The sequence below is a fragment of the Salmo salar genome, chromosome 13 (assembly GCF_965601325.2).
Source record: "Salmo salar chromosome 13, fSalSal1, whole genome shotgun sequence".
Taxonomy (NCBI): Eukaryota; Metazoa; Chordata; class Actinopteri; order Salmoniformes; family Salmonidae; genus Salmo; species Salmo salar.
In genome coordinates, this window is record NC_138303.1 from 38,413,600 (window position 1) to 38,426,926 (window position 13,327).

Here is a 13,327-nt window from a genome sequence, read left to right on the forward strand (position 1 = left end):
ACCAATACACTGCTAAATTGTTTAACTGAATCACGCTGTAGTAATACTGGTATTTACATTTAGGTTCTCAATATCATGACTTATCATTTTGAATAACTATAATTAGATGCAAATTAGTCATCATATTCCAAATCAGTTGCCCACAGGTCTAAAATAATATATAAAAACTACCTTATGTTTGAGTTTATGTACACCTATATTTTTATTCCTTGAATGTGAGTGAATATGTATGTGAGTGAAAAGATACATAAATGTTAGATTTAATTCTGTGTATGTGTGTGAAAGAGAGAGTGGAATACACCAGTCAGATGATCTACTACCTTTTTGAAATGTCACAAATAAACATACAAATTAATAATATCAAAGTAGAAATCTGTTTAATTCAATAAAATATCAAGTACCATTAAAACATGTGTACATTTTCATCATATTAAGAGATTACTTAATTCATTGACAATACTGTTACAAAGAGTTGCATCATGCCTCTGCAGTGGGCTACAACACTTCCCTTGATAACCATTGCTCCAGATAAAGAAAGGTATTTTTAAATAACAGAATATTTATCAATATTCTATATAAAATACAAAGCCCGTGCTGAAATACTGCATACACCAAATGAATAAAAGACAGAATGAAGGTGACATGTCAAGAATCATGAATGGTTGCACATTCCATGCACCTTCTGTGCTTAATCATAACTTGTCTTGTAAACTGTTGGTGGCTTTTTCCACATATAGATTCTGTACACAAACGAAACATATTGGAATCACTTTTTCAGAATTATGGCACAGCGATAAATGGGTTTTTAAGTCAGAGCCTGATAAAGTACCGGTTTCCAGAGGTGTGTGGGCACTCCGGTGTGGCTAACTAACCGGTGGCAGAGAGCAAATTACGCAGGGTGGCAAGTTCTCTTGACAGCTGCTCCACGCGTTTTTGTAAACGATCATTCTCTGCAGCCAGTTCCAGCACTTTGTGTTGCGTCTCCGTATTGCGCATTTTGGCTTTATCCCTGCTCTTTCTAACAGCAAGGTTGTTCCTCTCCCGCCTCTGCTTATATTCCTCACTGTGCTTTTCCAGTCGCTTCTTCCCCTTGACACCAGACGACATTTTCTCGCCCCGCGAAGGCGACGTGCATTTACCTGACAGGGCAGGTGTGCCGGGTGGACTGGAGGAAGACGAGGATGCAGTGGAAATGTTACCAAGGCTGCCACTTGGAGTCGACTGGTAATGAAGATACCTCATGTCGTAGCCAGTTGAACCGTTGTCCATTCTTGGGTCCTCTTGAGACTCGTCTCTTTCACCGGCTTTAAAGTGGTTCCCAAGAAACTCCGGGCTGAACACGGTGTCCACACGGGTCTCCTGCAGTTCAGGATAGCCCAGGACGTATGGCTCTCTATTGTCGTGCACACTTGTCTCCCGCTCGTTGAGAGATATGTAGTTTCTGTAGTTTTGTTGTAATGATGAACGTCTCTTGATCCTGTTTTCCTCGGCAAGGAAATCTGCGAATATGTCTACCCCTCTCTGCTGAGTTTCGTTATGTGTTGCCAGTTGTTGACAGTGCGCAGCAGGAGGATCCAAGTAGACACTGAAATCTATCGCTTTGTCGTTCTCGGCTATGCCAAGCTCCGTCATCGAGCCGTCAATGGGCTGCTTGCAAGTGCTGTTATCGCTAATGGGCCTGGTAATGTAGTTTGTACTCTGGAAAGCAAAGCAATCCCTGTCGTAGAAACCGGCCACTTCCATGGATCTTAACACCCGCTGGATTGCGGGAACATCGAAACCAGGGGCAGACGCCCGGGAAATTGGCTACGCGAGTAGGCCTAATGCTGTCTGAAAACACTAACGTATATTGGCACACGACTGAATGTCACTGTGACAATATTGAGTTATTGAAGAAAACAAGAAACTTGAAGAATTAGCTATTACTCAGCAGAAAGTTGTTGTCAATGTCACCAGATTGATGAGTAAAGTTGATGTCTATTGCAGCAGTGAGAGTCTAGGAAAGTTTTATATAGACTGTGTAAGAATGGGCGGAGCTGGTGTGATATGTTCCCCTTCTCTAACTAACCTCTTCCGTCTTGATTTCATGCTCTGAATTGTAATTAAGGATCCTCCCCCTTTTTCCCAATGTTCGCCTAAAATGACATATCCAAATCTAACTGCCTGTAGCTCAGGACCTAAATCTAACTGCCTGTAGCTCAGGACCCAAATCTAACTGCCTGTAGCTCAGGACCCAAATCTAACTGCCTGTAGCTCAGGACCCAAATCTAACTGCCTGTAGCTCAGGACCTAAATCTAATTGCCTGTAGCTCAGGACCCAAATCTAACTGCCTGTAGCTCAGGACCCAAATCTAACTGCCTGTAGCTCAGGACCCAAATCTAACTGCCTGTAGCTCAGGACCCAAATCTAACTGCCTGTAGCTCAGGACCCAAATCTAACTGCCTATAGCTCAGGACCCAAATCTAACTGCCTGTACTCAGGACCCAAATCTAACTGCCTGTAGCTCAGGACCTGAAGCAAGGATATGTATATTCTTGATACCATTTGAAAGGAAACACTTTGAAGTTTGTGAAAATGTTAAATTAATGTAGGAGAATATAACACATTAGATCTGGTAAAAGATAATACAAATAAAACATTTTTTTTGTACCATCATCTTTGAAGTGCAAGAGAAAGACCATAATGTATTATTCCACCCAGACGCAATTTAGATTTTGGCCACTAGATGACAGCAGTGTATGTTCAAAGTTTTAGACTGATCCAATGAACATCTGTTCAAAATGTTGTATCAAGACTACCCAAATGTGGCTAATTGGTTTATTAATACATTTTCAAATTCATAATTGTGCACTCTCCTCAAACAATAGCATGGTATTCTTTGACTGTAATAGCTACTGTAAATTAGATTCACAAGAACGTAAACTTGGGGGGGTATGTCCTGTGCCCAGTGGGAGCCTACAAAGCTAGGTTCAAATCCATGTGTATTTGAGTCTATTTAACAAATACATGTGTATTTGCGTGTTTGTATGAAATACTTATGTGCTGTGTATTTTAGTATTTCTTAAATAATGTGACCAAATCGACTAGTTCTATTTGTATTTTCAAATAATTTCCTATAAATAGCCTACTATTAGAAACTATTTTCAAATACTTGTTTCCATATACATTATCTTAAATACCGCTAGGACCAAACAGACCCGGGTGTAAATGCATGGAATATTTAAATATGTGTATTTTAAAATACACTTGTCTGTAGTAATAGCCTAACTATAATATCCTACTAATAAATTCTATTCTATTCTAAAGACAGTCACAGATTAAGGTTTTGCCACTGTAGATTTGAAACAATTTGTAGAGATACTTGAAATATCAAATCACACATTTTAGGGCAGAGTGTAAATCCATTATCTACCATATTGTAACCCACAGAGTCAACACTTTCCATTGAGAAGACTGGGAAAAGGAACAATAATTTGTGACTTGTGGGTCAATGATTTTGGAAAATTATATTTAGTCTACGCTGCCATCTAGCGGTATTGTAAGATACAATTCACTCGACTGTAAACGTCAGCAGATCTCTGACTAGGCCTTCTACTAGGCTATTAAACGTTTATGTTGATTGTGACTTGTATTACTTTCTTTGGGGCGATCACCCCAATAGTTTCCAGCAAAATTCTCTATTGTGATAATTGCTTGATTTATGATCTCAAATAGGCCTAACACAGTTCAGTGAGAATTAAGTTAAATTACGAAATTATAAAAACTGTAGTATACAACCACAAAGTGTTTTGCCCTAAACATAATTTCAACATCGTTGACATGCCATGACTGCCTTTAAATTAAAGGCCTATATCTCTCTTCTAATTTAGCATTAGGTTTGCCTACCACGTATAACTTGGAAAAGCTGTCTGACGTGTAAAGGGGCAATCTGCGGTTGTTACATCTACTTTTGGACTTGTAAATTAATATTTACCCATTCATTCTTGAAGACTATAACTTATAAATGCCTGGTGAGTTTAGTTCAACTGTCGTACCCCATCATAACCCAAACTGTAAGCTTGTTTTACTCCAATGTTTATAAATAAAGTAAATGTAAACAAATGCTATTCAGCCTTAAAACATGGTTAAAACTATACTTTTGATATCATGGATGGTCAGTCCAAGCATCCATAGCTCTGTCTATGAATTTGAGAACGATTATATTTCTCCTGCCCCCTCCCTCAGATTTTTACAGAAACAAGGGCGGGTATTTATTTGTTATTGTTGCAACTGCTGGTTGCCGCTTTAACAGCCAAACTCACATGCTCTGATTGGCCACTCAAGGGTGGGGTCAGGCAATGCGTTCGTTCTCCTCACTACCTAATTGGTTATTCGCCTGATTATGGAACTAAGTACGACTCCGTAATTGGCTGTTTTAGGTAGCAAGCTCAATGTGATAGGGTTAGAAAGGCAATGCAGTTTTACGGCAAAAAAATAGTCCTGCATGATTTTCACCCCAGGATAGCCCGATTCTTACCAGAGCGGGCCGAGATAGATCTCAGATTCATGAGCACCGAGTCGTACACCTTTGCCAGACGCAGGCGGCTTGTAAAACGAGCGCGCTCGATCATTCGTAAAGGCGTGTATCTTGTTATGTAGTTCCTCCCTACATCTGTTGGTTTCCTGGCTGTGGAAAGCGGTTGAACCAGGAGTGGAACATGGCGAGAATGGTAAACGAAAACGGGTGTGGACAAGAGTTACAGAGCACAGAGCTAAATGGACCCGGTCGAGGTACAGCGCGGTGGGGTCCCCAACACGCAGGTGCTCTGGAACTTGCGAATTTGTATTCTCCAGGTGAGGCAACAAGCTATCTCTTTTGTCAACGCCACTTAGGAATGTCGTAGCCTACTAACGTTACATTTATACAATACTTACGCTTATATATCGATCAGCCAATTAAGCTTCAGGATTTTACTAATTAGGATCACGGGAAAGAAGTTTGGCTTTTTAATATTAGTATTTTTAGTTCAGGTACAATTCCGGAATACGGAAATGACATTACAACTGTAACTATACTGTAAAAGCCATACACAGAAAGCTCCACACGCACACTGGGAGAGGCTTGCTTGACCTTTCAAAACAATTTGCCCTAATTGCCAAGTGTATGATGTCAGGAATGGACCAAAGCTCCGTCATAATAAACTGAAGTGTGCACCGTTAATTTATCTAACTACACAAAGTATTTAAAAGAAGATTCATGTAAGCTAGCCTAATGTATGAGGACAGATTACTGTACCAATTGAGCATTTCCTTCTTTGAGTCAGTTGAACTCTAAACACAACCTATTTGCATGTTACCTTTTGTACTTGATGCTTTTGAAAGTATTTTTTCTTTTCTGCTTGACTCCCATTGAAAGACACTGAATGCATAGGTGCTACTGTGTCCAGAATGCTCCTGTGTCAGCCCTAATAGCACTACAACTGGTCACACTGGTCAGGCTCCTCATTAGCTCTGGTCCATGGTGTTTATGTGCAACTCCTCTGTTGAGGCTGAGATGCATGTAAACGCCCTGGAACAGAGCTCTTTACTGGTACAGCATTGCTCTGGTGTAAGGAGGCTAACTGACTTTGCAGGGTATTGCCTGGGGTGTTGAGCTATAAGGCTGCTTGGCCTTAAACTGTCTTTGAGCTGTAAGAATTGGATCAGTATTTCTGTCCCAGTTGATTCTCAATGAAATGAGTAGCTACAACAGCAAAGCATGTAGCGTAAGAAAGCCTTCTAAGGTAATCAGTTAAGTGAATGCACATCCAGTAACTCGCAGGTACAGGGTACAAAAAGTTATGTCATGAAAGAAAGAGCTACTCGCTAACCGTTGAAGACCATTGGGTCGAAACGTTGTGTAACCGATGTGAAATGGCTAGTTAGTTAGCGGTGGTGCGCGCTAATAGCGTTTCAATCAGTGACGTCACTCGCTCTGAGAATGAAGTGGTTGTTCCCCTTGTGTTGCAAGGGCCGCGGTTTTTGTGGCGCGATGGGTAACGATGCTTCGTGGGTGTCAGTTGTTGATGTGTGCAAGGGTCCCTGGTTCGAGCCCGGGTTGGGGCGAAGTTGCACAAAAAAATTGCAGGAGCATTCAAGTGTATCTATCTTTTCTTTCATTGAGAGGTTATATCATTGGGCATAATATTGTCTAACTATGTTGAAGATCCACCCCTGTGCCTTTTTCTATAGTTTTACAGTTCTTTAATCATGGGATGTTAATTTGTCTGTTTGTCTCCACAGGAAAAAGATGTCAGGAATGGATAAGTGTTGTCCTCTGCTTCTCTCTCATGGCCTTCAATTTTTGTCACCTCCTTGTTAACTTCCACCTGGGTCATATGTGGTACATCCTTTTGGGCATTGGTAAGCAGCGCTGACGCACCAGTCAATAGAATAGGCTTACATCCCATGTTATGTTTCTCATTGATTGACACGATTGTTTGCTTACATGTCCCCTCCATCTCTTCCCGCTCTCTCTCTCTCTCAGTGGCAGGAATATTGACTGCAGACTTTGCCTCTGGTCTAGTCCACTGGGGGGCTGACACCTGGGGATCTGTGGAGCTACCCATCGTTGGAAAGGTAGCATTTGCTAACGTGACTGGATTTGAAGATATTGTCCCCAGAATGTGTGTTGTCTAATTATCTAATTGTTGTCTTGACTTTCTGATTTACTGTTTCTCCTGTTATTTTGAACTCACTTTCTGATATCTTGCCCCAGGCCTTTATCCGACCATTCAGGGAGCATCACATTGACCCTACAGCTATCACCCGCCATGACTTCATTGAGACAAATGGTGACAACTGCATGCTGACCCTGATCCCATTAGCACACATGGCTTTCAACTTCCTTACCCTCTCGCCTGGTGAGCTACTGCCAAACATGGCACAATTATCATTCAACTGAGCCAAAGCTCTGGCATCTGAAAACGTCATTTTCTAGAGCCCTAAAATCGTCTTCTTTCGCTTTCCCGCTCTCTCTGTTTCTCTCTCTCGACCCACATATAGCGGAGCACTATCACAACTACCCCTGGCACTGCTATGTGATGGCACTGGCCATTTTCGTTACCCTAACCAACCAGATTCATAAGTGGTCGCACACATACTTCGGGCTGCCAGGCTGGGTGGTCTTTCTACAGAACTGCCACATCATCCTGCCCCGCAAGCACCATCGCATCCATCACGTTTCCCCCCACGAGACATACTTCTGCATCACCACAGGTCAGTGCTAGTGGGAATGGTCTTTGTGTGTATCAGAATATGTCTTTCAGGATACGAGTAAGGGGAAAATATCATTAAACTAAATCGGCAGCCAACTACCTTTTCCCCTTTGGCTGCATTTACACAGCTCAATTTTGATCTTTTTTTTCCCACTAATTGGGTCTTTTGACAAATCACTTTTGACATCAGATCTTTTTCAGAGCTGATCTGATTGGGGAAAATACCAATTAGTGGAACAAATATCAGAATTGGGCTGCCTGTCTATGCAACTGGGAAATGAAATGGCACACCCAGAATCCAATATTTAACAATAATGCCTTGCGATCTGGAGGACAGCCTTACACATTGCCCCAGTCGTCCAAATGTGTTATCCGTGCCCTTGGCGATATCATGGAAAGTAATGGTTTGAGGACATTCAAAGATCTGAAAGAAGCATTTATATTACCAGGTAGCTCTTTTTTTTGAGTTTGAGTTTATTGATTCTTGCTCACAGATAAAACTGAAGAAATCATCATGCAATTGGGGGAATGTAAGTGGAGACTCGGGATGGAGGGGGCGCGTGGTTGGGGAATGGCTTGGGGGGGTGCTTTGTTTCTTTTCCTTGGATACAAAATATTACAAAACTATTGATACTGTTCTTTATCTTTGTATGCATTCCTGTTTTTTTTGTTTTTTTGAGTGGCAGCCAACAGGTACAAGAAAATATGATAACTGAATTGATATGACTTTTGATGTTATAACTGTATCTGTAACCCCCTCTGAAAAAAATAACAAAAAAATGAAATAGTTGGTCAAAAAGGAATTGTGCTGCCTGTCTAAACGCAGTCATAATGGTCTTATCTCCCCAGGCTGGCTGAACTATCCCCTGGAGAAGCTGGGGTTCTGGTCTAGGCTTGAGGATCTGATCCAGAGTGTGACTGGGGAGAAGCCCAGGTCTGACGATCTGAAATGGGCCCACAAAACCAAGTAACCATGCAGACTGGCTGCATCGCTACCTCAGGAGTCTTCAGTCTCTTTCTCGCCTAACTCCAGCTGGAACCGATAGGAGACACCAACATAAGGATCTGGTTTCAGAGATGCCATATAGCTTTAAACCTTGCACATTTTGTCTGGTTCTAACCGTGGAGTGTTTTGTCAAGGGCCCAGGGGTGTTTTCTTAACCTACTGTGGAAATCTGAGTGGGAAGTGCTTTTTGAAATAATAACATTTTGAAAGCACTAATACATTGCAATACTTTCTCAACTCCTCATCTAGCTCTTTATTTCTGATCGTGTATGTCTAACTTGACTCAACCTTTCTTGAGGTGTAACACTAAAGCCATTGTCCTCAAAAGGGGCAGTCAAATATTTTTTTCATCCACTTTACAAAGACTGAAAATGCTAAAAAAAAAAAATACCTTTCACCGAAAACTCAAAATATCCCAACTCAAAATATCCCAACCAGAAATACTTGAAGGAAACAGTTTGCTTTTTTGCAGCACTTAGTGTTTATTTGTCACTGTTTAATGATTCTTTTTTTTAATCTGGTCATCTCACTGGGTAGCATGGACACAGTATTTTGTGTCCTTCACCTGTCAAGGACTGCCTATTACCTTAATTTGCTATTCATAGTTGATGCCGGTTAACACTAATTCGCCTACCTAAGATATTTTGCTTAACATTATAGTGCAGTGCTGGCTTATATTTTGTCTACATCCAATTGACGTAACTGCTATGTTCGTCCAGACTTCTCAAACAGCCTTAACAATCACAGATGCAGGGATCTCTTGCCTTTCATTTCACTTCTCTATTGCAGAACCTATTATGTAATGCTTCTGTTCTTTTCAACCAGTGGTTTTCTGTCTTCAATTTGCAAGTATCCATACAGTCATTCTCAAGTAATTTGCCAATCCTTTTTTTACACACCACACACCCTTTTTAAATCCCAGAAGCATGGAAGTGGTAAAACACAACATTACCCTTCAGTGATATTGCCAATACTTCTGCTGTCTAACAATACCAAGCAGGCTGCAGTGATGGCCTAATACTTTGAGTGCAGTAGAAGAGTAATCAAAAGTGATGAATCATCATAATTAGCAAAATACCTGAAATGAAAGTGCTTTGTGTGTATGCTCTAGTAATCATGTTTGTAAATGAACTGTGCAGCAGATACCTTTGCAGTCTGACTGGTGATGAACCTGAACCTTGTGTCTTCACTACCTTAACCTAAAAAAATGCCTGGTTGGCTGGAAATGCTATTCATGCTCTTAAATTCCCTTAACATAGACATTCTTTCATTATAAAAGGCACACTATTACCTCTCTCTGCATGTGATATTTATTGTCATTGTCACAGACCGAACCGTTGACGTACAAAATTAATGACTGAGGTAATCGTGTGTGGGAGTTATCTTTCATAATGAATTGAACTCTGGGGCTTTTATTTCCAGCACCAAAAACCAGTGACAGTGTGGTAGTGTGCATGTTATTCTCCCATATATAAATCACTTCCTGATTTTATATTTGAAAATAGTTCAGCTTGGGAAGAATAAAGGCTGTACACAAGTACACTGGTCTCAAATTCCCTATTCAAAGGTGTGTGTGTGTCACACTGACTTACATACTGTATACATGCATGCAGGTTGGCTTATGCAGGCAATATGTAGGATCACCAGCTTTCCTTACTGTTTTCATGTAACTAATTAATTGCTTGATAGTGGAATGAAATCAACCTGCTGTAAGTGAGCACTTGAGTTTTGGGGAAGTTTTGCTATTGTTCAGTAATGTTTTTTTTTTTAGTTGGGCCTTTATTTGAACAACCCAAATTGTCACAATTACTTTTAAGTGCTAGGCTTACTGTAATGTGGCTTTTGCATTCATAGTTAGGAAGTTTAAAAACAATGTGTCAAATTAAACTAGCTCAGATGTTTTATTCAGAAGTCAAAATTAATTTACTGAAAGCTAACAAAGGTCCTTATTCTTCTGACTCAGTTCATACATTTCTCAATTGTAGGTCAGCAGAAAAATCCCTGCAGAGTTTGTTTTATTATAAGTAGGATATTATAAAAGCTGGGAAAGTGATGACATTTTGTTTCACCACCACTGGTTCTATTGGGAGTGAATCATTTCAGTCAAACCCAACCAGGTTGATGTATGAATATCTTGTTGGCAGGTACTGTTTATCATCCTTCAAATTAGTATATTGTTGGCCAGAAACATTCATAGATCAATCATGAAATAACATTCTCATGTTGTTTTGGTGCATTTAATGGATATGGTCTTATGGGTCCTATTAAAAATAAATGGCTGCCATTATCCCTGTGGAACCAGAAATAGTGACACATACTATGCATCAATTCCATTGCTTATTGCTGTTCTGCTTTGTATAGGCTAGGTAATATTAAAGCAGGTGTGAGTTTACATATTAACTACAATGTCATTTATACTTTTTTTTTTTTACTAAGGATACTAGTAAGTATTGTATAGAAGTAGGGAGAGGATAATAGTAAATAAGCAGCTCAATCAATAATTATGACTACCGCTTCACTAGTTTATTAAATAATTCAGTTGAGGGGAAGAAGTTTGAATGGATAAACTGAAATGGCTTTTCATATTGGTGAAATTGTAACCTCTTATCAGTTGTCTTTCAGATCATGTTGCTATTGACCAATGCCAAACTTTACTTGATTGATGGATAATTAAAAAATTAGTCAGTTTATAATGTAGTATATGCAAGATTTCATCTGTCATACTTTTGCCATTGCAGATTTGAAGTTACAGGGTGTAATATGATGCATTAAGCCATGTGTTTAGTACAAACTATTGCCTAGATGTAAATGTGTGATTAAGTTATTTTAATGACCTAATTGCTTTAATACAATACTTTTTCAATGAATGGGTTTAGTTAAAGCTCTTCAGTGTAACATTTGGTTTGTCTAAATGATACAAGAATAGAGATGTTGCCTAATGCACTTATTTTTCAAAAGAAAGATCAATCATGTTATATAAATGGTTATTGTTGATTGTTGGGGTGTGTTTCTGACATGAGATTTGTAGTGCTCCTTGGACCTCAAAGGATGGCCTTAGCTTACCGGTACAATATTGTTGGCCTACTTATGACTTGCAACCGCACTATACTATTCAATTGATTCTGCTCTTAAAAAACCTTAAGGATCTACCCCTTTTTTTTCTTTCAATTTTCACCTAAAATTACATACCCAAATCTAACTGCCTGTAGCTCAGGACCTGAAGCAAGGATATGCATATTCTTGATACCATTTGAAAGGAAACACTTTGAAGTTTGTGGAAATGAATGTAGGAGAATAACACAGATCTGGTAAAAGATAATACAAAGGAAAAAAATCATGTTTTTTTTGTACCATCTTTGAAATGCAAGAGAAAGGCCATAATGTATTATTCCAGCCCAGGTGCAATTTAGATTTTGGTCACTAGATGACAGCAGTGTATATTCAAAGTTTTAGACTGATCCAATGAACCAGTGCACATCTGTTCAAAATGTATCAAAACTACCCAAATGTGCCTAATTGGTTTATTAATACATTTTCAAGTTCATAATTGTGCACTCTCCTCGAACAATAGCATGGTATTCTTTCACTGTAATAGCTATTGCAAATTGGACAGTGCAGTTAGATTAACAAGAATTTAATCTTTCTGCCAATATCAGATATGTCAATGTCCTGGGAAATGTTCTTGTTACAACCTCATGCTAATCGCATGAGCCTACATTAGCTCAACCGTCCCGCGGGGGACCCACCGCTCCTGTAGAGGTTTTAAATTATCCAAAATCCATGTCATCTTTTCTCTGATATGAATCCTGTGGATGTTAGTAAAGTATGGTTGTGATGATGGAATTTTAGATATCAGAAACCCCATGCCTTGATGCCTTTTTGTTGTCTTCCATGTGGAAGACTTACTGTGTGTGTGATATTTATAAAGAAACTAAACACCAATATATTACTTGGTTGTGTTCATTATTCCCATTATATCTAACAAAGACCTTCCATGAGAACAATTACTATAGCACAGATTATTAATTATATTGACCAGATACTTAATTGGCCGCCATAATGAACATTTTTGAAGACATTTATTTAAGGCAGTAAAATCAGGTGGGAACATTCTAGGCCATGAGAGGGCAGATACGAGTGTGATAACAGGCACAATTCCAGTATTTTATTTTATTTTTTTGTTCCTCCAAAGTTGCTGGGATGTCGTGTCATTCTTATATCGGTACATTTAACAACCTAAGCGTTACAAAACTCCTATTAGATCAAATACGCCATTCAATTTTTTGTTAAGCAAATTCTACTCTCATTGACCATGTTTCCATCCTCAGTTTTTATGCAAGTAAAGTCATATGGTATAAAAAAAAAAAATCAGGACAGCTGTGATGGAAACAAGTTTTGGTACAATTTTATAAATGACAACATTTGTTTGACGTGGGATGTTTTTATAATCGCTAAAATTAATTATGCGAGAAATGGCGGAAACTGCTTTATATGCAAATATTGGTATAACCATATCAAAGTAAACTTGGAGTCGTGATGACTTGGTGTGTAGACCTCCCACTACGACTCGGGGAAACTATGCAGTTTATTAGGCTACAGATTAAATAAGTTGTGAAAGTGCACGGTATGAGCTTGATGCTCCTTTCCAATAAAATGTTGAGGGTCTTATTCTGGTGACATGATGATCGATGCTTTACTGCCGTTTGACAAATAAAAATATTCTCGCTCTTATGCATAATAATCTCATGTGTTGTAGACTAAACTACCAGCAGAGACTACCTGCACTGTATCTGCGAGCAGTTTAAAAAAAAATGTATTTCACCTTTATTTAACCAGGTAGGCCAGTTGAACAAGTTCTCATTTAGAACTGCGACCTGGCCAAGATAGAGCAAAGCAGTGCGACACAAACAACACAGAGTTACACATGGGATAAACAAACGTACAGTCAATAACACAATAGAAATATATATATATACAGTGAAACGTTGGGTAGAGCACAAGTGCCAAGACCAGTGTAGGCATGTTTGCTTTGTAACGCAACATTTTTGTGACAAAACATTGAACATTCAATTTTTATTCAGTACA

At 39.3% G+C, this 13,327-nt stretch overlaps 2 protein-coding genes across 2 annotated transcripts; one reads left to right on the forward strand and one right to left on the reverse strand.

Moving 5' to 3' along the window:
- Positions 1 to 360: 360 nt before the first annotated feature.
- cebpb (CCAAT enhancer binding protein beta) lies at positions 361 to 1,970 on the reverse strand. The gene has a single exon (NM_001139913.1). The coding sequence runs from the start codon at positions 1,741 to 1,743 to the stop codon at positions 868 to 870; it is 876 nt and encodes a 291-aa protein (NP_001133385.1). The 5' UTR covers positions 1,744 to 1,970; the 3' UTR covers positions 361 to 867.
- Positions 1,971 to 4,540: 2,570 nt separating this feature from the next.
- On the forward strand, positions 4,541 to 8,610 carry peds1b (plasmanylethanolamine desaturase 1b). The gene is given in 6 exon segments (NM_001140836.2): positions 4,541 to 4,834; positions 6,263 to 6,382; positions 6,507 to 6,598; positions 6,738 to 6,882; positions 7,025 to 7,237; positions 8,086 to 8,610. Coding segments are annotated over 6 exon segments (828 nt in total). The 5' UTR covers positions 4,541 to 4,698; the 3' UTR covers positions 8,208 to 8,610.
- Positions 8,611 to 13,327: the final 4,717 nt, after the last annotated feature.

Coding starts and splice junctions, on each gene's coding strand:
- cebpb (NM_001139913.1), bottom strand. CDS start 1,743: ATGGAAGTGGCCGGTTTCTACGACAGGGATTGCTTTGCTTTCCAGAGT.